Source organism: Schistosoma haematobium, chromosome 1, assembly GCF_000699445.3.
Source record: "Schistosoma haematobium chromosome 1, whole genome shotgun sequence".
NCBI lineage: Eukaryota > Metazoa > Platyhelminthes > Trematoda > Strigeidida > Schistosomatidae > Schistosoma > Schistosoma haematobium.
In genome coordinates, this window is record NC_067196.1 from 3,608,543 (window position 1) to 3,635,830 (window position 27,288).

At 35.6% G+C, this 27,288-nt stretch overlaps 1 protein-coding gene across 1 annotated transcript in view; it reads right to left on the minus strand.

Moving 5' to 3' along the window:
* Positions 1 to 1,212: 1,212 nt before the first annotated feature.
* Positions 1,213 to 27,288, minus strand: part of COL4A3BP (Collagen type IV alpha-3-binding protein) — a 36,177-nt gene continuing 10,101 nt past the window's right edge. Inside the window, exons 4-10 of the mRNA XM_051212740.1 lie at positions 21,445 to 21,805; positions 18,160 to 18,387; positions 13,957 to 14,112; positions 11,551 to 12,049; positions 5,876 to 6,261; positions 4,436 to 4,582; positions 1,213 to 4,114 (exon numbers count right to left, since the gene is read on the minus strand). Of these exons, the coding sequence (XP_051072933.1) occupies positions 3,425 to 4,114; positions 4,436 to 4,582; positions 5,876 to 6,261; positions 11,551 to 12,049; positions 13,957 to 14,112; positions 18,160 to 18,387; positions 21,445 to 21,805 (2,467 nt within the window). The 3' untranslated portion in view covers positions 1,213 to 3,424. The remainder of the gene's footprint in view (positions 4,115 to 4,435; positions 4,583 to 5,875; positions 6,262 to 11,550; positions 12,050 to 13,956; positions 14,113 to 18,159; positions 18,388 to 21,444; positions 21,806 to 27,288) is intronic.

Consider the following 27,288-nt stretch of genomic DNA (forward strand, 5'->3'; position numbering starts at 1 on the left):
ATATCTTTGCATTATTTTTCCAACCTACTTATAAGACAATCAACATTGCACATAAAAGATAGATGATAAGTAGGCTCTCGTAATACATGTCTTTAACAACTCAGTTAAAGTGCCATTCTGACCGTGCAACTTATGGTTAATCTCTATATCATAAACGAGCAATGCTATGAAGACACTTGTGAACAAGTACTTTCATTCTATATTTGTCTTATACTTCCATAACGTTATTATTTAACAGGATATTTTCTTCAAACCACCTGATGAGATGTTGATAAATGCATTGTTTGATAAGCTCGATGCGATAATTAAACGTAGATCGGTGTTGAAATAATATTTTACACTTTAAAATAAGGTGAAACTATAGTTTATGGATGACCTTTAAGCGACGCTAAAGTGGCCTTGAGAATGTTCATCTATTAAATAGAATTAAATGAAGGTTACGAATCACTGTAAAGAATTAGAATTATGATTTACAGTAGATGGTTAGGGTTGTAAATTAGATTCACGATTTTCATCATAAACTGACATCAGCTAAAAATGCTAAAATGTCATTTGATCAAATGAATAACTAAATTTCACACTAAAATGCATGACCTGTTATCATATATCTCATTGGTTCGTTCGTAAACTACAGTCTCGCTGAGACTGATAACACATCAGTCGGCTGCAACGTAGGACCAGGCACATATATGCATGATTCGAAGTTGTCATACTTCATTGGAACAAAAAAATGAACAACAAATTCATAGAAGCAGATAACTCAATAGTGGTAATATATAAAAGAAAGGTTGTGCATAAGGATATAATACAGGAAGAAATAATTAGTTTGCAGAAAGAATAGTATAAAGTAATTTTAATCTCACAGTTTAAGGGAGGACAATGGGTGTATACACCTATGCCATTGTGTTCGATTCTGAGCCATGTCACACACAGTCTCCAAACATTGGTTACGATAGTTACGCGGACCCCAACCAAGTAATCTCCATCTACCAACATGGCTCAGACTACAAGTTAGTGACTTCAAGCACTGATGCCACGTTTTGTTTTGGCCACCCCTAACTTTATCCCAACCATCCTCAACACTAGTCAGCATTGAGCGTCGTGGTAATCGGTGTTCAGGCATACGTAACACGTGGCCCAACCATCTCAGTCGATGATGATTCACAACCTTATCAACCGATCGACCATCATCCCCTATTACTCTGCGTCTAACCTCACTATCACATATTCGGTGATCCCAGAAGACACAAGCAAAAGTTCTAAGGCATCTATGGTCAAATACTAGTAACTTACGAGTATCTTCTACCCTTAATGGCTAAGTTTCGCACCCGTAAAGTAGAACATATAAAGGAAATGAAAGATATTTTTTTAAAAAATCATCATTGAAATGATAAGTTTGAATTATTTAATACAAAATAAGATGAACAATACAAAAGCATATTACATAATTAATAAATTCTTTTTTGTAAATAAAAAAAGAAACAAAAAATTATCCCCATATTGATTGTCATTGATTTATGATTCTCCTTTATAAATGACATAGAAACCAATTAACGAAAATCAATAATAAAAAAAATTAAATATATACAATATTAAATATACATAGAACAATATAAACATGTAAACTATTAAATCATTGAGAAACAAATTGAAAAAGAAAACAAATAAAGAACAACGAAATATATAAAGGGATGACAATGATGGTTATCCATAAGTATATAATCATATTAACTATTTTCAATCCCTATTGTTTGTTGTTTTTTTTCTAAAATTTATTAAATATCAGTAATATATTCGTCATAACTCAATGAGTAGAAAAATTAGATTTTCTGATGTTTCGTCATTTAGTGTAAGATGTTTCTTCAGAGAAGAAATAAATAACCAAATCAAAATTAATTCAAGTTTATTTATTATATAAGTGATATGTTGAATAATAAAGTAATTTATTAAAAGAATTTTATTATAACTGCAAACTTTCATATTATATTCAATTGTACTATAATGATATGCTTATAATGATAGATAATTCTAAATGTTTATGATGTAACACCACATTCTAATATGGAACAATTACCCAGTAAATGAATATGAACTAATTAAAAGTATTTAATATTATTAATGATAACATATTCATTGAGCCTTTGGGATAGTCATAGAGAAAATAGTTTTTCAATACCAAAAAAAAGAAAGAAAAAAAACAAAAAGAAAAGGTAATTTTTTGAATAGTTGAAATACAACAAACAGCTTGTTTCATTCATTCAATCATTCAAACAAACAAACATACATACAAGCAAAACAAACGTAAGAATTAACATCAAATTGTAAACAAAATTCGAGAGAAATATCATTTACATTATGCGTGAACAATAAACAACAACAACAACAACAACAGTTTCAATCCTTACTTGTTTATTTTTTTTTTGTAGTGAAATTCATATCTATCCGCCCCACCCCATCCCCTTTTTTTGTTTTACTACAATTCGGTTAAAATAAAGATAAATAAATAAAAATACACGTACAATATTCTCATAAATAAACAAAACCATTTATCACATACATACATACATACAAGAATCCACAAAGAATAAATTGAACATAAATTGGTTGATATCTAGAATAAATATAATCATTTAAAAGGATAAATATATTTCCAATTTAGATCAGAATATACAATATATGTTGAAAGTGAAGATCTTTCAGAAAATGGAAGCAACAAATAAACAATATCTTTCTTCGTTTATGGGCTCCCAGATGGTATCTTAGACTTTTATACAAATTTAATGATTTGTATGTCATGTGTAGATATATATTTGATGCTTCCTTACACTAACAATATGAAATTGCTTTAATAAGTAGTATCTTCTACTGTAACATAATAATAATGATACAGAAAAAAATAAATGTACACAAATAGATTACAAACGTATATATAAATATCAATCACAGTTCATGTATTTTTTTATCAAAGTATAGAAAACAAGATGCAACAAGAATAGTAACACAGCCATATATTAGAGCGAAAGAAAGCTAGTAATAATGATAATTACCATACATATAGGATAGAGAGAGAAGGAAGAGTGAATAAGCAACAACAACAACAACAACAAAATACTCCCTGAGACAAATCAATTAGAAAAAGGAAATGCTACATCAAGTATTCTTCACAATATCTCTCTATCTATCTATCTATCCATCTAATAGTAATCACATTTAACCAAATGACACATTCAAATTATAAAAGAAAACATATATTAAATTGAAACTCCTCATGGAACCCCTCTTGGGCTACTGTTGGTTCCAAGATCGGATAAAGGAGAAAGGTTAGGTATGGGGTTAGTAACATCATCCTGTAGAAAACTAACTCGGTAAAACAAAAAACACGCTAACCTGAAAAGAAATAACTCAAACCATTTAATATATTCAATTAAAATAATGGTGATTTATTTTGTGTTTGTTCTTTTACATAAGTACTAAAACGTTTTAAAAATCTTGGATATTCACGTTGTGCTAATGAACGTAAACCAGCAGCTGGTACCCAACCACCTGGATTAATATTAGCCATATAAACAAGACGTGTACATAATTGATTACGAGATAATTTACTTAAATCATTTGATGAAAGTGACATTTCTGAAGAAGAAGAAGAAGTATTTGATAAAAGTTCTGTTCGACAGAATAAAACAACTTCTAAACCTAAACGAATAGTAGGTGAAGAAGATGGTGGAATTTTTTCAGAAAGATAATTAGTTGACATATTAACAACCATCCATCCATCTAAAATATTAGAATTATTATTTTTCGATGAATGTTTTGAATTGTTTGATTGTTTGCATGAATAACCATGTGATTGTGTAACATTATCATCATTTGTTGTATTAGTCGACTGTGAATATGATACACTGGATACATTGGATGTTGATCCTGTTCCCATAGATGCTGAACGTTGATGAACTTTATTTTGATGAATATCATTCCGAATATTATAAGAACCTGAAGACATACTTGATCTATGAGTTAATTTAGGACTAGCATTTATTTGAACAGGATTTACAGGACATATATGAGACCAGAATAAAGAATCTCGTTGAGTTGTCGGCCAAACACGTTTATACACCTAAAGTAAAAAAAAGGAAATGAGGTGGCAGTTAAACAGATTGAAATGGATAAAACTAACTAAATTACAACACAACGAGTTAAATTCAAAGGAACAGACTCTGTGTTACGACTCAGTGTTGTCCAAACTTATATATGAGAAAAACAAACACTGATTTATTCAGTGTGTATGTACTACATACTGTTAATTTACAATGGATAACAAACATAGAGGAGTTTTCAGTGACTCAATTAAAGAGCCGTATATTCAAAACCTATCAAAAATTATCCTAAAAAAGCACTGACAAAGAGAAAGTTGGTATTAAATTCATAAAAACCATACCTGATGTGTAACCACAGTGTCGTCTCCGCATACTTCAAGTACAGCTGGTGGGTGATCCACTGTGAACTCCCATTCCATACGATAACGTACATCCCAAAAGTAAGTACACATCTCACGGGCAGTGACACCATGAACAACGTGAATAGCCTATATAAGTGAGAAAATTACTGAATTGAAAGGTACATAAAAAAATAAAGATAAAAAGAGTAATTGAACTAAACCATGACATACTTTTATCAAAGTTGAATAGCGACTAGTATGGAAATGGTAGACATGCACTATGTTCTATTAGGGACTCATCAGACGGGTGCAACTGCACCCCACTATTGATATTCGCAATAAAACTAAAATCCAGTATCATTCCCTTCATACACCTAACACGTTATTCACTAAGCTACTGGAGTTCAAAAATCCACTATATTGTTAGATGAGATGATGTATAGGTGTGTGAAGTAAGAGATACTAGGTCTGGTTCCCGAATTAAATTTTAACATTTTGATCCAGACACATCTGGATAATGAGCCCTGAATAAGATGAAACGCATGCCCTGGATCTTACTGCTAACGAATGTTCAACTTTAGATGTAACTTGTGAATAAATGACAATGACGAAACAATCAGTTATACTCTAATGCCAATAGAAACTGATCATAGTCAGTACAGGGTTGTGGACATTGTTGCAACTCATCTTCCATTGTTTTCGATGGCTAGATTCTTCGTAGCTTACATGGTTGAACTCCACTAGTCACGGTTATTAATGGTCGTCCAACTTAGATAGGTTCGTGATTTCAAAGAAACTAATCAATTGAATTTTTTAACATCAAAAAAGAGAAACTGCAGACACAATTAAAAATCATATAGTAATTTAAACGAAAAAGAAATGCAACGACAATGCTGTTAAATGTATTAAGTATTCAATTAATTGACTACAAATTCGAACCGACCCACAGTGAATGACTAATATCAGAAAAAAGTTGACATCTTCGTACATTGATTTCACCTTAACTAACGAAGTTAAAGATTCGTGATATGCTACGAATTTCATTGAAGCTAGAGGCTGAGAGAAAATGTCAAATTTCGCTGACAAAATATCTCAATACACTTGATAAACAATTGTACTATTTTTTTGAAAAACTTTTCAATCAGTCATTCTCCATGTTCGTATTGACCTGATAGTAAATATTCAGTCTCTATTATAGTAAGCTGATAACTCTATCCGATAAGTGAAAGTCGATTTTATTCAGATCCGATTGGATTTGTCAGGGGTTTAATTGACTGCAAATGCTGAAAATACACTAATCTAAATGTCTAGCTACTCGATATGGTTAATAGAGACAAAATATCTTCGAATTATGGTAAATAACACAAAAAGAAATAAGTATTTCAAAATGTTTATGCTAAATAATTAAGGAGAAGTAAACATTATCATAATGATAAATACCTGTAAAGGATCCAATACAACACCATCATCTGATACAAGTTCTCGTCGAAAAATAATCATATCACCTTCTTGAACAACAATTCTCCAACTTTCAGGAATTTCATGACTACTATTATCGATTCTGCTATTACCAATATTTTCTCGTGAATAAATATCATTACAAGCAGTGGAGGATAATGTGACAGTCGATGATGATGTTAGTGAATTAGAAAAATTAGAACAAAGTTTCGATGAATAATCAAATATTTGTGTACTGGCAAAATTTTTCATATGCATTTTCACAACTTTATCTAATTCATTATATAATGGATGATTAGATGGCATTGCTCTAGCCCAACGTATTGCTTCACTAGCCGACTTTAACGCAGCTAGACGTACTTCATTCTCTGTAATAATAATAATAATAATAATAATAATAATAATAATAATAATAATAATAATAATAGTAAAAGTAACTGTTAATTTGTTAGATGTAAGTGGCAGAAATAGGGACCACCGTCTACCATCCCAACACCGATCCGTACGATCTTGAGTTAGTGACATATAGTTGATGAGTACATAGCAAGTTAATCGATAGAATTAAATCATCATTCAAGGACTAAACAAAAATATAACATAAATCATTGCTACTCAGTGATCAATCAACCATAAACGAAAGTAACTGCTAATTAAAATCAAGATTTATTAAGCTCCACGACCAAACCATCCAACTCAGAGCACAAAACCCCATCAAAATCATCCACCTGAGCTACAAATCCCCATCATTTCAAAGTTTTATAAATCACTACATTACGAAATTAGTAAGAATCATTACCACGTAAAGATATAAGACCAACTGTAGAAGTCTGAAGCCGTGACCAATGGAGCTAATCCGTGTCGGGTAGATAAAAGTATCTTCCTCAGTACAATGGAAGATGGTTGCGCGATTTCGGCTCAGTGGTCTACAGGTTAAGCGTTCACATGCGAGACTGAAGGCCCTGCTGAGGAGTCCCACAATAAGACGAAACGGTCATCTAATGCTTCCAGGTTTTCAATGGTGGTCTAACATCAATCGGTTCCAAATCTCAATCACAAACTATTTCAGTTCTCGAATCAATGATCTTGATTTTGATTGAACTGAAATATACTTGAAATAATGTGAAAAAAATCGACTATTGATCTGTACATTGAATAAGTAAAAAGTAGAAACTCTAAATAAAAATTACTTTCAGCTATTTAGAAATATGAATAGTGAAGAATATTGAAATTCAATCATATGTAATATATCAGTTCAACTTGCCAAAACTCATAAATACGTTCATTACATCAACATTCTGGACACTACAATATTTGATAACTCAATTTTTAGTTCATGTTTATGTAATCCCCTTCATTTCTGATCCTTTTTTTAAGTAGTATAAATAGTAATTCTATGCAATATTCTACATTATTATTGTCTGTTTAATTATTTCATCATGTCTGTTCAATCTATTACTGTAAGAAAGTTGTTAAAATAACATTTAAGAAATAAAAAATATATGCAAGTTGTATTTATTATTTTATTTATTTATTTTAACATATAAATAGTGATACAAAGGGGCGCCGAATACATATGTGCCACACAAAACAGTCGATTTATGTGAGGGCTGTGATATTACCCGGGTGGCCAAACCGAAACAGGTGGTTTTCTCAGGCGGCCACATCCGGGGCCTTCGACCTAAACGTCTAATCCACAAGTTAGTGAAGAAACATCAGGAGATGCAGTCCCATGGTATCCGGTTCATACGCCGTTTTTGTTTCCTCAGGATCCTTGAGTCCATGTGCATCAATGGTTTGGAATCAAGGTTTTCCAACTACCCTATGTGGATCCTCCATATCCACCAACCCGGTTAAAGAGCCGGACATTCACTTTCGTGTTGTTGGTTTCGTAAACAACACCACCGCCATGAGAAGGCAGTTAGTAGGACTTCCCTGACAGTGGCTGTATACGCGTGGCCATGTGAGAGCATTTTGAGAGCACGAGCTGACTCTCCCCATCCTCGACAGTATCAGGGCATTTGGGGGCCCAGGGTATTTAGAAACACTTTTTATATTAACATATTCACTATATTAACTGGTTGTATGTTTTTCGACCACTTCAGTCAGTTAGAATACCTAGTCCTGACGTAGAATTTGTGCTTCGTTGCTGAATATAAAAATCTTCATACTTATTTGTTTGATTGGTTCATATATATATATATATATATATATATATATATATATATATATATATATATATAGTTTTTCACTTTAGTACTATGAAAATGTGTTCTTCTCGTTGAAATAACAAATATTGCTACGTGAATTCTTTCGAATGAATGAATTTTTTGTATGATTTCGTGTCTTGGATAATTTCACAATAGTTTGTAGTGTCATAGGTAAATAAGAACTTAATAATTGGTGCATTGGTATACGTTATCACACTAAATACTTCACAGTACAGTACAAATGCCCTGGTACGGCTGAGGGTGAGGAGAGTCAGCTCTCCCTCTCCAAATGCTCCCACATGGTCACGTGCATACAACCACTGCCACAGAAGTCCTACTCACTGCATTCTGATGGTGTGAGTGTTGTTTGCGAAACTGAGAGGACGAAAAGCGGATATTCGGCTCTTAAACCAAACTGGTGGATATGGAGGATCCACCTACGAGAGTTGGAAAGCCCTAATTCCAAACTAATGGTGTACATGGGCTCCAATATCCCAAAGGGACAAATGGCGCATGAACCCATTGTTGGTCACCGGCTACCATGGGACTGCATCTCCTAAAGCTTCTCCACACATTGCGTATTAGACCTATGGGTCGAAGGCTCGAGATGTTGCCTCCTAAGAAAACCACTTGCTTCAGCTTGAGCACCCAGCAACAGCCCTCAAATACATCGAATGATGAAGTGTGGCGAATATATACTCGGTGCCTCATTGTACCAATCTTTATATGTTTAAATAATTAAATAATAAATACGTCCTAAATGGTTTGATTTCTTAGCCGCTTTTCATAAACCCAGGCTGAATCTGCACGGCAATTTGAACACGACAGAAAAGGTGCGAAGACTGGTGATAAGGATTTAGCTGACTACTAAAACAAATCAAAATGATTCAGGAATAGACCATGTTTTATATGATTTATTTACATTTAAATTAGCAGCGAGACTTGTATAAATTGAACTTAATTATATTTAACAATAATTTTCTGGTTAGCGTTTTTTTAGCGAGTTAGTTTTCTACGGGATGAGGACGCTAACCCCATGCCTAACCCTCCTCCTTTATTCGGGCTTGGGACCAGCAGTAGCCCCCGGAGGGACTCCAGGCGGATTCCGTAAGGATAAATCGTGTACATACCAAGTCGCAACTCTACGGATCATTGTGGAACAATCAATTGAATGGAATTCATCACTCTACATCAACTTCATTGACTACGAAAAAGCATTTGACAGCGTGGACAGAACAACACTATGGAAACTTCTTCGACACTACGGCATGCCTCTGAAGATAGTCAATATCATACAGAATTCATATGATGGATTACACTGCAAAATCGTGCATGGAGGACAGTTGACAAACTCGTTCGAAATAAAGACCGGTGTCAGGCAAGGTTGCTTACTCTCACCCTTTCTCTTTCTCTTGGTGATCGACTGGATCATGAAGACGTCAATATCTGAAGGGAAGCACGCGATACAATGGACATCTAGGATGCAGTTGGACGATCTAGATGATCTGGCCCTTCTATCCCAAACGCAACGACAAATGCAGGAGAAGACGAACAATGTGGCAGCAGCCTCAGCAGCAGTAGGTCTCAATATACACAAAGGGAAAAGCAGGATTCTCCGATACAACACAGAATGCACCAATCCAATCATAATTGACGGAGAAGATTTGGAAGATGTAAAAACCTTTACGTATTTGGGCAGCATCATTGATGAACAGGGTGGATCTGATGCAGATGTGAAGGCGCGGATCGGCAAAGCAAGAGCAGTATATTTACAACTGAGGAACATCTGGAACTCAAAGCAACTGTCAGCCAACACCAAGGTCAGGATTTTCAATACAAATGTCATGACAGTTCTACTGTATGGGGCAGAAACCTGGAGAACTACGAAAGCCATCATCCAGAAAATACAGGTGTTTATTAACAATTGTCTACGCAAAATACTTCAGATCCATTGGCCGGACACTATTAGCAACAACGTACTGTGGGAGAGAACAAACCAGATCCCAGTGGAGGAAGAAATCAGGAAGAAGCTCTGGAAGTGGATAGGACACACATTGAGGAAAGCACCGAACTGCGTCACAAGACAAGCCCTCACATGGAATCCTGAAGGTCAAAGGAAAAGAGGAAGACCAAAGAACACATTACGCCGAGAAATGGAGATAGACATGAGAAAAATGAACAAGAATTGGATGGGACTAGAAAAGAAGGCCAAGGACAGAGTGGGTTGGATAATGCTGGTCTGCGGCCTATGCTCCATTAGGAGTAACAGGCGTAAGTAAAGTAATATTTAACAATAATAATTCAATAACTTACTGTGTGACATTACCATATTATCACATGACAATCCTTCTTAAAATGTTAATACACGTCACATACGGTTGGACAAACAATCAACTTCATACCTTATTCACACTCCGATTGACTAAGCCATTAGTCGCCACATAAACTCTCCTTTTTGGGTTTCTCAAAATATGATTTCCTGCAAGGGTCTACTTGCAGTCTTGTTACTGTATTCTGTTCGCGATTCCTTCCTCGAGACAGTTGAGGTCTTTGGATTTTCTGTTTCCTTGCTCATTAGAGCCAATATGTTAATTGAAAATCTATCTTTTAGGATTAATTCCTCTCATCCCTGCGTATCTGACTTACACGTCTTGTGTATGTACCATCACTTCCTAGAACTAGGTATAATACTTTTCCGATTCTTTGTTTGACAATCCCAGCTACCCATTCTTTGTTACCTAGGTATGATCTGATAAGTAACTTTTCTACTACGTGAAAATTGCGAGTAGGTTGAGGCAACTATTCCAACGTATTCACAGTTTTCTCTCGTGCTCAAGTTGCCGTGTAGAACCAGCCTGCAGTTATGAGAAGCGGCTAGGAAGTAGGATCGAGCGTTCATTTGGTAAAACCTATCAATTAGGTAGTTAAAGTTAGTCGACAAGAAGTCCTCAACCTAGGTTTTGTGTAGGTTGGCACTCGTCAGTAAAGTCTACATCCAATCTTGGGGGAACTGTTAGTCTCTTCATATTTTGAGACCTAGCCACTGAGTTATTTGGGAGACCACTAACATCCTATAGTACACTAATTAGTTACTGAGTATTGGCCATATTTAAGTTAGTCACGCTTCAGTGTTGACCTGATTCTATACATCAAGTACCATCAGTTCTTTCAAGATCGCAGGTCTACCTCATCGATGACTAGGAATTAGAATAAAACTGAGGTCTTTCAGGGTTTCTTGTGAACTATATCTATCCATCTAAAATCTCGACATAGCACACACGATGTCAAATCACTCAGATTAGCGGTCGAACTGAAAATTAGTCGATAAAATTCGACAAACTTGAACGACAGCTTAAATATGACATCGGTTACCACTCACAGATCAATTAATATGATCAAATATACATAATAATTTGTACTAACCAGTTTTAAATCATTTTAACAACTTACGTTCCATTTTATCTAATTCTGCGTCTATAGCATCGAAAAACTCTTCTTCATGCATAGGTGAATTTAAGCCTTCTTCATAGTCTGGACCAACTAATCTAAGAATATTATCATTTACACCACTAAGAGTGTTGACAATATCACCACTATTAACAACGTTATTACTAATAATATTATTACATTTCGACATGGATTCTTTAAAGCTATCTGGAGAGAAATGTTTAAAATCAAAACTATTTCCATAACTGAAAAATCTTGCATGTGATGGCAAATAATGATGTGTTTGTTGACTGTGAATAGTGGTAGTCGTTGTTGTTATGGCTGTTGATAGACCAACTAAATTACGTAATTGTAATAATTCTTGTGTCATTGCTTTTTGGGTTTCTTCTAACCGACGACGTCGTTCTATTTCACGTTCTAAACGTTTACGCCAACTTTCTTCATGTTGTTGCATCATCTCAATAGAATGTGATAAATTTGTTAGAATTCCAGCTGTGATTGCCTAAAAACACAGGTATTTTTTTGAAAAACAAAGTTCGCTAGATGATGAGTAAGCAAGTGGTAACGAAGTTAAACAACAATCAAGAAATTTCAACTGGTCACCTTTATCTATTCCGATCGTTTATGACATATGTTATGCATTGCTAGTAAATCCCTAGTCTGAAAATCTATCGTCGTTTACATACTCAGTTGTTTGGGTAACGGCTAATAATATTAATCAGCTACCTAAACAATATGACGCGGATTGATGACCTACTATTGAAAAGCACCGGTCTTCACCATTGATCGACATCTGAACAATCCAAATCTCGAAAATCTATACCTAATAACACAGCGATAAGGCACAATCTTGAAGATCAAACGAAGTGTAAATTTAGACCATTTACATTTCGAGGAAACATACCGTACACAAACATCCAGAATTGAACACTATATGTTCTGTATCGTGTGAATTCGAAGTTCTACTTCATTGAATACCAATATCCATCTATTCTTCCCTAGATTGTAACTGATCCTACAGTTAATGATCGTATTAGAATAAAACACACTAACATTATAATCAATCCCCTCACCATAAATCTCCTCTGACCAAACACAGTTACTTTAATTCTAAATTAAATGGTTCAAAACCTTACACTTTTAATGATTAAGTAATAGGAGACAAAAAAACACATTGATCTCATAAACTTTAACATGAGACAGGATTTAACAGTGTAATTTACTGCCGTTTTCGGTCATCTCCGAGTGTAATAAACTTTATCAACAACAAAATTTCCAATGAAAACGCCTAGAATCAATTCACAAATTATTTTACGCCCAACTAATATTATAAACCAGACAATGTGTATCAGGCTACAATCGAAGTTTTGTAATTCATTTCTTTCCATCTAATTATTTATTAAATCGTAACTAAATGATGAAAGCATTTGACTTTTAGTAATTTATTATCAAGTTTAAACATTGTGCCACTTACTTTAGTTTGAATAATCGGATAGTATCATTAGTCCTTATACTTAAGTACCTACATGGTGAGTCAATTGATTATTTAGATTACTGATCTGTGTTTAAACGCAAAGTTTATCATTCACTTGGTGATATTTTACTTTTAACTTTTAACTTAAGTCTATATCGAGGCAATCCGCACACGATGCATATATGCCAATATGAGACTGAGCAATTGCAGTCCTAAATAACAATGGGAAGATACAAGTAAAACAATACCAGGTGAATTTGAAGCGAATGGTGCTGGGTTCGAGTCCTACAGTGAACATCAACTCTCTCAGATGCAGGTACATCCAACTGACGAGTCCCAAATAGGACGAAACGCGAGTCAAACTGGATTCCACTGCTAGCCACTATCCATCATTGCTTACAAACAGCTTGTGAATTCAGGCAATATCGAGGCATACGCACAGTATGCACATACGCCAATCGCAGACTGATCAATTGCAGTGTTAAACTTCAATGGGAAGATACAAACCAAACAATAACAAGTGAATTCAAATTCACCACACTGCACAAGCTATTGGCTATCAGGGCTCAGTAGCTAAGTGGATAACGTGACGGTGTTTTGAGTTAACGGTACTGGGTTCGAGTCCCGGAGTGAACATCAACTCTGAGACGCAAGTACATCCAGTTGACGAGTCCCAAAAAGGTCGAAACGCGTGTAAACCTGGATCCCACTGCTTTCCACTATCCATCTTTGCGTAAATTCTGTCAGTTAATTTACTAGGTTTAACAAACTTATTTAGCAATTAAATAGTATTATAATTTATTAATAGTAGTAGTATTAGCATTGAACCCTATCGAACCAATAAGAGACTGATCAATTGCAGTCCTAAACGTCAATTGGAGAGATCCAAACAACCAATAACAACGATTAATTGAAAACCAATAAAATCAATTTACCTTAAACATGTGAGCTTCACCTTTGAAATCCATAGCATGACCACCATGTTGTTGAAGTATACGACGTAAATCATTGAAACGTGAAGATGGTTGATATTGAGATACTTCTTTCATATCAGTATGTTGGGTTATATTATCACTTGTTGCTGTATCTTTCTGGAATAAATTAATGATTAATCAGATGGAATAAAAGTGAAGTTTTAATCAATTAGATATTCAATTGATGAGTTATGAGGTTTACAACTTCGAATTCACTCACAATTCATTACAACAACAAAATACATATAGCTAAGATAGATAAAGATAGAAACAATGAGAGATCTAACATGAATTTGTAACAATTCAGTTTGTCATGAAATATCAACTTAATGAGGATTAATCAAGAGGAGAAATAATGGTATCAACAACTGTAAATACTTGGAATAAACATATGAGAATAAATAAAACAGAATAAAATTCAATAGCTGTGGTGAGATTCAATCAATGGGAACCCCTTAGATCTAGTTTTGGAGTACTCAGAAGTTTTCAGCAAGAAATATTTTCAATATTGAAAGAACTAGTGTTTCTCTTGAGTTATGAACGCACGTCAAGCAACTTTACGGCTGATAAACGTTAACGGTGACGTATTTCAGAAACCGACCCTCTGTAGGATTGAAGTATTCACAGTGCTCTATCCTTGAGTAGTCACTGATCAACAAGAAAGCTGGATACAGCACTACCTGATGAATGAACACAATGTGATATCAAGCCAATTAGACAGTCCAATCTAATCGATAGAATTAGATCAGCATTAAGGACAATGTAAATACAACATTGGATAATATTGATCAGTATGCAGAAAAAATATAAAATACCACAACGCATAGTTGGGATTAGAGAGTGGAAGTATTTGTGATCAATCATAAATTAGATCAACTTTACATATATCCCAACCGGTAAACAGCAATAGCCCCCAGTAACCTTTCATGTTGAGAATCGGAAACATTAAACAGACTGATGGTACATCTTGAATTCCGAATTCAAAGGTTTATTATATCCTAGTTTTGTTTCAACGAACAAAGTATTTTGAACCAGAGGAGTGATGGAGGTGTGGAATGTACACCATAATCTGTCCACTTCAACGGATGAAGTCGGCTTAATTTTAACATTAACCTTTATTCATCTAGTTGATCATATGTGAGTAACGAACAGAAGACAACTGTGGTAAAATAATTACAATCGAATTATGACAGCACCTGTAGTATAATCATAATCTGAAACGCCAACAAGTGAAGACAAAAAATATAACAGAAGACTAGTGAAATGAATTTACAAAATGAAAATGCCATTGAGATAGGTTATTTTAATGAAGAACTGACATCAAGAGACGAATCAGTGAAACAGCAGAGAGCAATGGAATAATCGTTTCTTCCTGATGTCAGATTTACTGACAAAACCCATCCATACACGAGAATAGAGTCGGAGACCCTATGGTCTTGCAGAGAACATGATATATGATCGAATAACTGAGTATGAAACGTATAAACATTTAGCTTATTCGTCGTATTGTGCGGTCCTTCTGAAATATTATTGCAGACCTCATTACTCACAGCTCTGCACTTGGCCCTTGGTTTGACAGCAGTTACAGCGTTTTCAGTTTGGAGAGACGAATAACATTCCTTAGACACATATGATGTAGTTCCGATGGAGTAAACAGGCGGATAATTTCTCTAAAAGGCAGGCTTCCATTTTAAAAAAATCTAATTTCTCCGCAGATGTCTTCGTCAGCACATTCTGCCAGCAATTGTAAGACACAGACAACCAATGAAATGTTTGATGGGATGGAGAATAGATGAGCAAAATGGAAGACAAATGGTACACATAATGATAACTGATGCCCACTACAGGATCTCCAAATACCTACACATCATAAATGGTCAAAAGAGGAAGCCAGAGAGAATGTGCACAACAGAACAATAGTCAATCTTGACAAGGACGATTAATCTATCAATCAGACGACACAAAAGACAAAGGACAAACACACTCGAAGAAAATCTAATAAAGATCTCCGAACCATCCACAGAAGAGAACATAAACAACTATGTGGTCGACCTCTCAAAATAACCAGTGAGAAAGACAGAAGAATGCCTCCTGCAAAAAGGCATGAACAGCAATGTAAGGGACGATTAAAAACTAGGATTCATCGCTGTACTAGTGTTATCACTCAAAAATCCTGGAATAAATGAGGAAATCCAACAGGGAATAAGAAAAATCATAGTAATACAAGCTCAATGGAAGAAAGATAACATCCGAATGAACACACAAAAATAAAAAGCCTTAAAAGAAAAAAACTAGGGGAAACATTGTTATAATTCCAGTGGACAACGGACGCACTACCGTTATTACGGACAATGAAAAATATACCAGGAAAGACAAAGAACTACTTGAGGATAAAAGGCTGTATAAATCGATAGACAAAAATCTGATCAGAAGGTTAGACTACCAAATCTCCAGCACATTAAACAAGCTTGTTAAAGCACGACAAATATTAAGAAAACATCGATGGCACATGAAATCCAATGAAATATTGCTCCCTCGATTCTACGATAGGCCGAAACTACACAAACCAAACACACTACTAAGTCTAGTTGCATCACTCCCCAAAACCCCAATATGTAATTTAACGACAGAAATTTCGAGAATATTGAAAATTTTGGTGGATCCACCCTATGAAATCATCCACACAATTCTAGGATAAGATAAAGGGGATTCCAATCAAAAACCATGAACTGATTATATCCTTCGGTGTAACAGCCATGTCCACTTCAATCAAACCAAGTTTATTAAAGGAAACTCTATATCTGCTCCTCATCAACGGCACAAATGTCCCAAAGTACATGAAGCTTCAAAGTTAAAATCCACTAGGACTCACAGATCTATGCTTAACAACATATTCTATATTCAACAATAAAACCCACTAACAAACGAAAGGGATACAAATGGGATCATCAATATCAGGATTTATTGTGTGAGCAGTGATGCAGAGATTGAAAGCCTTAGCACAAACGAAATCAAGTATTGAAACCAGTAAACGGAACATCTTACCACATATAAAAGACAGAAATTACAACGAGACTATTAAAGCCATTGGAATAAATGTAGCACATAAACCATCAAAATTACTTCAATCAACGTTATCCAAACCACAGAATGAAATGACGAAAGAAGAAAAACCGAACATCATTTAAAAAAGGAACCGTTCCAATTGCGAGGAACACAATATAGAACAAAGAGGATCCCATACATGAAAATCAATTAACGGTCAAATGCTATGATTATATCTTCGATTATATCAATAGACGCGGACACTTGTTGACACACAACAGACTGGAAAAAAGTCGAAATATTGAACTGAGGGGATACTAAGAACACTACAGTATTTTCAGAAGCTTGATACTCAAAGTGAAATCAGTAGTTAAGACACACAACGAAATTTACCATCCAATCAGGGATAATCATAGATATATATGTGACCAAGAATCAGATTAATAAGTCTAAGGTCAATAATACCTAATCAAGATCGAATTCGATAGAATAAGCTGTTAGTCATATGTGGAGAAGTACGAATACTTCACTTCTACCTAAAGGTTTTAAACTAACGAAGAAGGACAATGAAAACCGAACAACCAAACTATCCACCTAAGACAACAAAACTCCATCTAAATGAGCTTATACTTGTAAAATTGGTCACAACACCTATATTGTTTAGTCAAGATTCTCCTCTTTTTTATACTAATCACTAGGACTATTTTTATGAAATACTTGACTTCACAATTGATAATCACGATATAGTCTTAGTAGAATGAATAGCGGATCCAATCAACCTACCTTTCCTTTAAATTATATTTAGCTATAAGGAAAAAACTATTTGATGGTAAAATATAACATCACAGTTTGATATTAAGTTTGCAAAGGAACGATGGCTAAGTTGACTAAAACATTGAATTTTTAACTATCAGGTTACAGGCTCAATCTCTGTTTCATCGAATTTGATATGACCTGATGGATAGCATGTCTTGTTTTATCATAGAATACAAAACCTGTAGCTTAAAAACTGAATACAATATATTTGTATTCATTGAATTAGCTGTACTAGTCATTTGAACAGTCATTAAACAAATTTAATCACAATTAAACATTCATGTATACATATAAACTACTAACAATATCAATATTATCTGTTTCCACAACTGTTTGAATAGTTTGTGTATTGCCAAAATTACGAAACGAAAGAAAACGTGAAAAAAATCCTCCACCAGTTCGTGGTCCATTATTTGATTCTTTATCAGTAATTATTGACCGTTGATCGGTTGTTTTAGATGAATATTTTAAAGAATCTGACTGCTTAACAGTGGATTTTGTATTGATATTAGTTGATGGGTGAGTGAATAACTAAATTAAGAGAGACAAAAAGAAAACAATGAATTTAAGATACACTAAATTAATCAATTAAAGAAAAACAGTATAAAAATCATTACATTTAATGACAGTATATAAATTTATTTTTTTGGTTGAGATCATCAACTGATTGATGTTAGACCACCATTGAAAACCTGGAAGCATTTTATGGCCGTCTCGTCCTATTTTGGGACTCCTTAGCAGTGCGTATCTACGATCTCGCTCGCGAGATTCGGACACAAGGCCTTCAGTCTCGCATGCGAACGCTTAACCTACTAGACCACTGAGCGGGAGTTCAACGGTGTTAATATCTAACTCCAACCAATCCACGAAATTGTGCGACGATCTTCCATTTTAGTGAGGAAGATACCTATCTCTACCCGACACCGATTAGCTCCACTGGTCACTGCTTCTAACTAGAACTCCGAGAATTCACTCACGAAGCTAGTCACTAGTGAGTACATGGTCATTATCAGTATAGGATTGTTGGTTGAGGTTAGACATTAACACCGTTAGATGCCGGTTCAGTGGTCTACAAGTAAGCGTTCGCGTGCGAGATCGTGGATGAGCACTGTTGAGGAGCCCCACAATAGAACGAAACGGCCGTCCACTGCTTCCAGGTTTTCGATACTGATCTAACGTCAATCGGTTCATGATCTTAATCAAAAACTTAATAATCTCCACAACCCTATACTGATATAAATTTATTCTTTCGCCAAAAGCTAAGAGTTCAAATATTATCACCTATTGAATATCAAGGCTGAAATACACATGTTATACCAGTCAGCTGGTTATAAGTAACATAGAACCTGACATAAGTATGTGTTGATCCAAGTTACCATACCATATTAGCTGGATGGGAAGAAACTAACAAGATAAATAGCAAATGTATGGAAATTATGTAGCGATAATGTAATGAGAAAGATTTAGTATTAAGAATACGGTTAGTAAAGACAAAATGAACGAACGCTATGACCTAAAATCTAAAGGAAGTCAAAAGATAAATGCACCTACGCTAGTGTAAATTATTCTAAGGATTATTACCCAACGTCTCCAACCACTTATAGTGAATGAGAATTCAGGCGGGGACAACCAATTCATTGTCCGATGCCAAATTACAGGGTTCTTTAGTACTTCATTTGCAAATCTTCCATCAATCGCCCTCTACATCCTTCATGATTCTTCCATTTCTCAATTCCTTCATGTTTACCTTTCTATTTTCTTCACTGTAATCTTATGTCTGCCGACACAAGTAGCATACACCACACACTGATCGCAAGTATCCTTTGTCTCCCAACCAGGTAGCCTAGATTTACCAGCATGGTTCAAACCCACAGTGAATGATTGACTGACATTAGGCTTAGCTTCTTTGGCTTCTACCCTTTTAAACTTATTGCTACACCACCTAACGTTGTCTGTTGTGGTAGGCGTTGATTAGATTTATGTGATGTCTGAACTGATGAAGATTCACAGCGTCCCCAACCAAGTCGAGAATTAGAGAGCTGTTTTTGTTTAGAATGCTGTGAAAAGACTCTCATTATTTTCAGTCTTGCAGTTCGAATGTTCATACTTTGCATGATAAAATTGTGTCAGGGGTCCAAAATCTGTATTTCATATGATGAGTTTGTCTTATCTTGACTAACTATCTACTATTAATGTATCATTTCAGACCAAATTTATCACAGAAACTTTCAAACTATACATACAAAGGAAATGTACGGTAATATTGCCTTTTGGAGGAACACTAACGACGAGATTGAAAATATAGTAGTCTTTCATTTCCTAATCCCCATATATACGAAAGAATGTTATTGCTTGCAAATTTTTAGGTTTTAAAATCCTGTTATTATCAATTACAGGCTAATAGTAAAGTATCTACATACATCAGCCCAAGGTGCATTAGTTTTACTCAAGGTTGAAATCCCAAAGCTTACCCAACATATGACTCCACAGAGGATCCAGTGATTCTGGGTTCGATCTGAGGTAGTCTTAGGATAAAATAAGTCAGTTAACTAATACTTCATAATTCCTAAAGATTGTAAGTTTTGTATATGATAAGCAATTAATATGAAATGATGAAATCGAAAATGTAGCTCAATAACAGTCATTGTAATGGCTACCCATTTTTTTCAAATGTGAAAATATTGCAGTAAACCATGTTTTAGATTTGTTTCAACTGAATATGAAAGTGAATCATATTCTCTTCAGTGATTTTATTCAGGAAACATTCAACTTATTGCGATTTCAAACACTAAAAAACTCCAGAAATACCGTAGTTGTTGAGATATTTTTACAGTCGATTACGACTTTGAGAAAGCTAAAGACGATTATCTTGGAATTCAAGTATTCATCACAGGATAGATGAAATAAATCGTTTTCTAAATTCTATATTGGTAAGAAAACTTTCCCCATTAAAGATAAGTGAGGAACATTGACTGTTGGAAACAAATATTTTTCTATAATTATGACTTAGGTGTATGCTAAACAGAAATCTGTTGTCATATCGTTTAAGTAGTGCTAAAAATTTCTTACTATAACAATTTTTTAGTAATCAATATAACAATTATTTACAATTGATTCATCATTGAGTAGTGACCAATGTCATGTGATTCAAGTCCTCCTTAGTGAAAATCGAATCTTATCGATCAAGTTGCAATGTGGCCACTAGTTTAGGTGACTCGATATCACGTGCACTATGTTGAGATGTAAGGTGATGAATTGAAGATAATTAACAGAAAACCTCGGATCTAGATTTCGTGCTATTTAGCAACATGTGCTTGTAATCTTGAGGGAAAAGATGCTCCGTGACAGATTCGATCCCTTGTCTCCCAGCGTCACGATTAGCGATGTAACCACTAAGCTATCGAGGCCGTGACTAACCTCTTATAGGACTGAGATGTGTTCATAACTAATTCTTCATTGAGTAGTGGCCAATGTCATATATATCAAGTCTTTCTTAGTACTCATTGAATTTTATCAATCGAGTTCCAATATGGATACTAGTTTTGGTGACTCAACATGTAAATAAAGAACAAAAACAAATGAACTCACTGTCTCCGATGAAGAATCACCTAAAGTTGACCACTGATCATTTGTCATTTTATCAACATTCGTTGATTTATTGTAATCATTGTTGTTAACATTGACAGATTTACGAATCTTTTGTTTACATTGTTTTTTATCACTTTGTAAGCCTTCATCATCATCAGGAGTAATAGTATAATCAATTGTTTCATCTTTTGAATAATAAGATGGACAAGAACAAGATGATGATGATGATGATCTTGTTGAATGTGTTTCACTAGTATTAGTAAGCCATCTTTCTAAATTATCATGTCCACCATGTTGTACAATAGCGCTACAAGCATCAAAATATGCTTGTAATGAATCAACTTGTTTGCATAATATTTCTCTATATATGTGGATAGATAGAAATATAGATGAACTGGTAATATTTACATATATAGAAATAACAAAGAAATTAAAACACTACAGTAACCATTAAAGAAAAACGGGTTTATTTAAAGTTTGGAAATCAATCAATGAAAATATTTCATCAACAATATAGTTAAAAATGAAATCTAGGTCAAGTAATGACTATTGACCTTTGTATAGACTAATTTAAAATATGGTAACCAATTTAATCATCTTCAAAGTACTGAAATCAATTAATCATTGATAATTCAATTCATGTGATCATCAACTATTATGTATTAGTATGGGACTCATCAGCAGTGCCCATCCACGATCCCGTCCCCCGCGAGACTCGAGACCAGAACCTATCAGTCTCGCGCGCAAGCACCTAACCTCCAGACATCTAAACCATCCTGTCTATTTAACCAGAATTATTTAGATATACAATAAATTATGACAGATTAATGATAAATTCAGATTGTCATTCAATATCAATATAACATTAGATCTGAATTAGTAATAGTCAAAGAAGTGACCTGATTTTCAACCAGATAAACTTACAAGTTCAAACTTATTTATCTCTAAGCTAATAATGATTAGTTCTGTACTACAAAAAATAAAGATAAACTATAAACAGATAAATAAATAATACACTTATCATTATATTATTTATCAAAACATTAAAATTATAAAACCATTCGATAAGTAGTCATTCAATATTATTAGACATACCTTTATCATAAAGATTAGACTGCTGTTGCTGCTGCCGCTGGTGCTACCCTCTCTCTCTCTCTCTCTCTCTCTGTGTGTGTGTGTATGTGTGTATGAATATGACTAACCAGTTACAACGTATTAATTAAAACTGTTTTCTAATATTACTGATCAACATAGACACATCTATATACATACTAGTATTCTGGTCAAAATGCTTAGAAATAAAAGTCAAGTTTTTACTTTCTACACTTACTGAAAACATTAATCAGCTATAATGAAACGTTGTCTTTAAATCAAATAACGATTAAACAAATATTTACGTTTATGCTTTTTTTTAGAAAGCATTGGTTGTTTGGTGTTCTGATGATAAAAAGAAAGACAACAAAATCTAATCTAGATTATCTTCATTGACATTAACTCCGCCTGTAGCTCTTCTAGAGTTACTGCCGGTCCCAAGCCCGGGTAAAGGAGGAGGGTTGGGCATGGGGTTAGCGTCCCCATCCCGTAGAAAACTAACTCGCTAAAAAACGCTTACCAGAAAAAATAATTCAAACCATTTTAACTCTGCCCTGAGAGTTAGAAGGTCTTCATTTAGAAGAATTATGACGCTTCATGGTGAAAGCCGAATTCCTTCGGAAGCCACGAGGCCGATGCCCCTTCTAACAACCAGAGCAAAAATTTTTATAGGTACATGGAACGTTAGAACAATGTGGGAAACCGGGAAGACCAGCCAAATAGCAACGGAAATGAGGAGATACAACTTGGCAGTACTGGGAATCAGCGAAACCCACTGGACTCAAGCTGGACAGAAAAGGCTAGCTACGGGAGAGATGCTGCTATACTCCGGTCACGAAGAGGAAAATGCTCCACACACACAGGGAGTTGCTCTAATGCTGTCCAAAGTAGCACGAAATGCACTTGTAGGATGGGAATCCCACGGATTCAGAATCATCAAAGCATCATTCAAAACAAAGAAGGAGGGGATCTTAATGAATATTATCCAATGTTATGCACCCACCAATGATAGCAACGACGACATTAAAGATCAATTCTACGAGCGGCTGCAGTCAATCATAGAGAAATGCTCAAGAAAGGACCTCACCATTCTGATGGGAGATCTAAATGCCAAGGTCGGAATAGACAACACTGGATATGAAGATATTATGGGACGACATGGACTGGGAGAGAGGAACGAAAATGGAGAAAGATTTGCAAATTTGTGTGCATTCAACAAATTAGTCATAGGAGGCACAATATTTCCACACAAACGTATACACAAGGCTACATGGATCTCACCGGACCACACTACAGAGAACCAAATAGACCATATTTGCATCAAAAAAATTCCGAAGGACAATGGAAGATGTGAGAACCAGGAGAGGAGCTGACGTAGCTTCAGATCACCACCTAGTTGTAGCCAATTTAAAACTGAAGCTAAAAAAGAACTGGACAAGTGGACAAACAGCAATACAAAGGTTCAATACAGCCTTCCTTCGAGATACTGACAAACTCAATGAATTCAAGATAGCTCTCAACAACAGATTCCAAGCCTTTCAAGATCTACTGAAGGAAGAAGAAACCACCATGGAGGACAACTGGAAAGGCATCAAAGAAACATTGACTTCAACGTGTCAAGAGGTTCTGGGCCTAAAGAAACACCATCATAAGGAATGGATCTCTATAGAAACACTGGACAAGATCAAAGAAAGGAAGAACAAGAAGACAGCAATTAACAACAGCCGAACACGAGCAGAGAAAGTCCAAGCACAAGCTGAATACATAGAAGCAAACAAGCAAGTGAAGAGGAGCATTAGAGCCGACAGGAAGAAATACGTGGAAGAATTAGCAACGACGGCAGAAAAAGCTGCTAGAGAAGGAAATATGAAACAGCTCTACGATACAACGAAGAAACTATCAGGGAAATACAGTAAACCAGAGAGGCCGGTCAAAGACAAAGAAGGCAAGCCAATCACTGAAATTCAACAACAGCGAAACAGATGGGTAGAATACTTCGAGGAACTCCTGAATAGGCCGGCTCCAATGAATCCACCGAACATCGAAGCAGCACACACAGCTCTTCCTATAGATGTCAACCCACCAACGACGGAAGAAATTAGAATGGCCGTCAGACAAATCAAGAACGGGAAAGCAGCAGGACCCGACAACATACCAGCTGAAGCACTGAAATCAGACGTCGAAGTAACCACAAGCATGCTTTACCCTCTATTCAAAAAGATTTGGGAGGAGGAACAAGTGCCGATGGACTGGAAAGAAGGACACCTCATCAAGATTCCAAAGAAAGGAGATCTGAGCAAATGTGAAAACTACAGAGGCATTACACTACTGTCAATACCAGGGAAAGTCTTCAACAGGGTGTTGCTGAACCGGATGAAGGATGCAGTAGATGCCCAACTTCGAGATCAACAAGCTGGATTCCGAAAGGATCGGTCGTGCACAGACCAAATTGCAACACTACGGATCATCGTCGAACAATCAGTTGAGTGGAACTCGTCACTATACATCAACTTCATTGATTATGAAAAGGCATTAGACAGTGTAGATAGGAGGACATTATGGAAACTTCTTCGACACTACGGAGTTCCTGAGAAGATTGTCAATATTATCCGGAACTCATACGACGGACTACAGTGCAAAGTAGTGCATGGAGGACAGCTGACAGATGCATTCCAAGTAAGGACCGGAGTCAGACAAGGCTGTTTACTCTCTCCCTTCCTCTTTCTTCTGGTGGTCGACTGGATTATGAAGACCTCGACATCTGAAGGAAAACACGGAATACAATGGACAGCTCAGAACCAATTAGACGATCTGGACTTCGCAGATGACCTAGCCCTCCTATCACGTACACGTGAACAGATTCAGATAAAGACAGCCAATGTAGCAGCAGTCTCTGCATCAGTAGGCCTCAGCATACACAAAGGGAAAACCAAGGTCCTCAAATTCAAAGCGGAGAACAGCAATCCAATCACCCTTGATGGCGAAACTCTGGAAGATGTAGAATCCTTCACATATCTGGGAAGCATCGTCGATAGACATGGAGGTTCAGATGCAGACGTAAAGGCGAGGATTGGCAAAGCAAGGGCCGCATTCCTACAATTGAAGAACATATGGAACTCAAAACAACTTTCAACCAATATCAAAGTGAGAATCTTCAATACGAACGTCAAGGCAATTCTACTGTATGGAGCTGAAACTTGGAGAACTACAACAACCACAATCAAGAAAGTACAAGTATTTATAAATAGCTGTCTACGCAAGATACTCAACATCCATTGGCCGGATACCATCAGCAATAGCCTTGTGTGGGAGAGAACAAACCAACTTCCAGCTGAAGAGGAAATTAGGAAAAGACGATGGAAATGGATAGGACATACATTACGCAAATCGTCAAACTGCATCACGAGGCAAGCTCTAACTTGGAATCCTGAAGGGAAGCGGAAAAGAGGAAGGCCAAAGAACACATTACGTCGGATAATAGAAGCAGATATGAAAAGGATGAATTACAACTGGAAGGAGCTGGAAAGGATTGCCCAGGACAGGGTTGGATGGAGAATGCTGGTGAGCGACCTATGCTCCTTCACGAGGAGTAACAGGTGTAAGTAAGTAAGTTCATTGACATTAAAGGTGTATAAGCAGTTGTCCACAGCATGAAAGGATGCTTAACATGAGGTATCTACAAAAGAAACTGGATTAGTAGTGGTCATAGCGATCTAAAAGTTTGATTACTGAGCCCAAAGAACAACATTTTGAGTTTCGTCACACACGGTGTTTTTGTGATTAGTTCTTGATATGTTAGCTCGGTATTTCGAAACGGCCTTATCAAGTAGTAAATGTGACCCAGGGGCTCTGGATTTGGCCGAAAGTTCGGGAAATTTACATTTCTAACTGCAATCACTTCTCTGTACTGATTGACCAACTTAAAATGCGATAAGCGAGTAAATGACACACATCTGGCATCTTGGATGAACCCTATCTAGTTTCGACTTTTCCGGTAGTTACTACTAATAACTACATGGTTATCACGATTGTAAGAGGTTTGCAATTCCCAACGGACATATAACTGTACTCAGTCCACAATATTAACTGTAAAACTCAACAATCTCCGCAAACCTCATCCAAACACCAATATGTTATTCAGTTATAAAGTTGGTTTACTGGTCAATATAGTTGGATTGGACAGATGGGAAACATATCTATCTTCTACAGATAAATATATAAAAGTTAGGTTAAAGTTAAATTCACAAATATGTATCTGATTAGAAAGTTGCATTAATTCACTATTATTAATATCATTCATCAACCATTTAACTATCAGTATAGAGTTGTGGAGATTATTAAGTATTTTGACGGTTGAATTCATGAGTTAATTGAAGCTAAACTATCATGGAAAACCTGGAAGCCCTGCACGGTCGTTTCTTCCTTTTATGGGACTTCATGGTAGTCTAGCTTCAATTGACTCAGGAATTCAACAATTAAATCACTATAATATCAACAAAACCCCTCTCTGATTATTAAGTGTTTGATTAAGGTCATGAATCAATTGATGTTAGACCACCATTGGAAAGTTGGAAGCAGTGGACGGCCGTTTCGTCCTATTGTAAGACTCCTTAGAAGTGCGCTTCCATTATCCTGCTTGCGGGATTCGAACCCAGGGCCTAGTTCACTGGTCAATATAGTTGGATTGAACAGATGGGAAGCATATCTATCGTCTACCGACAGACCTTCACACATTCAAAGATCGAAATAATA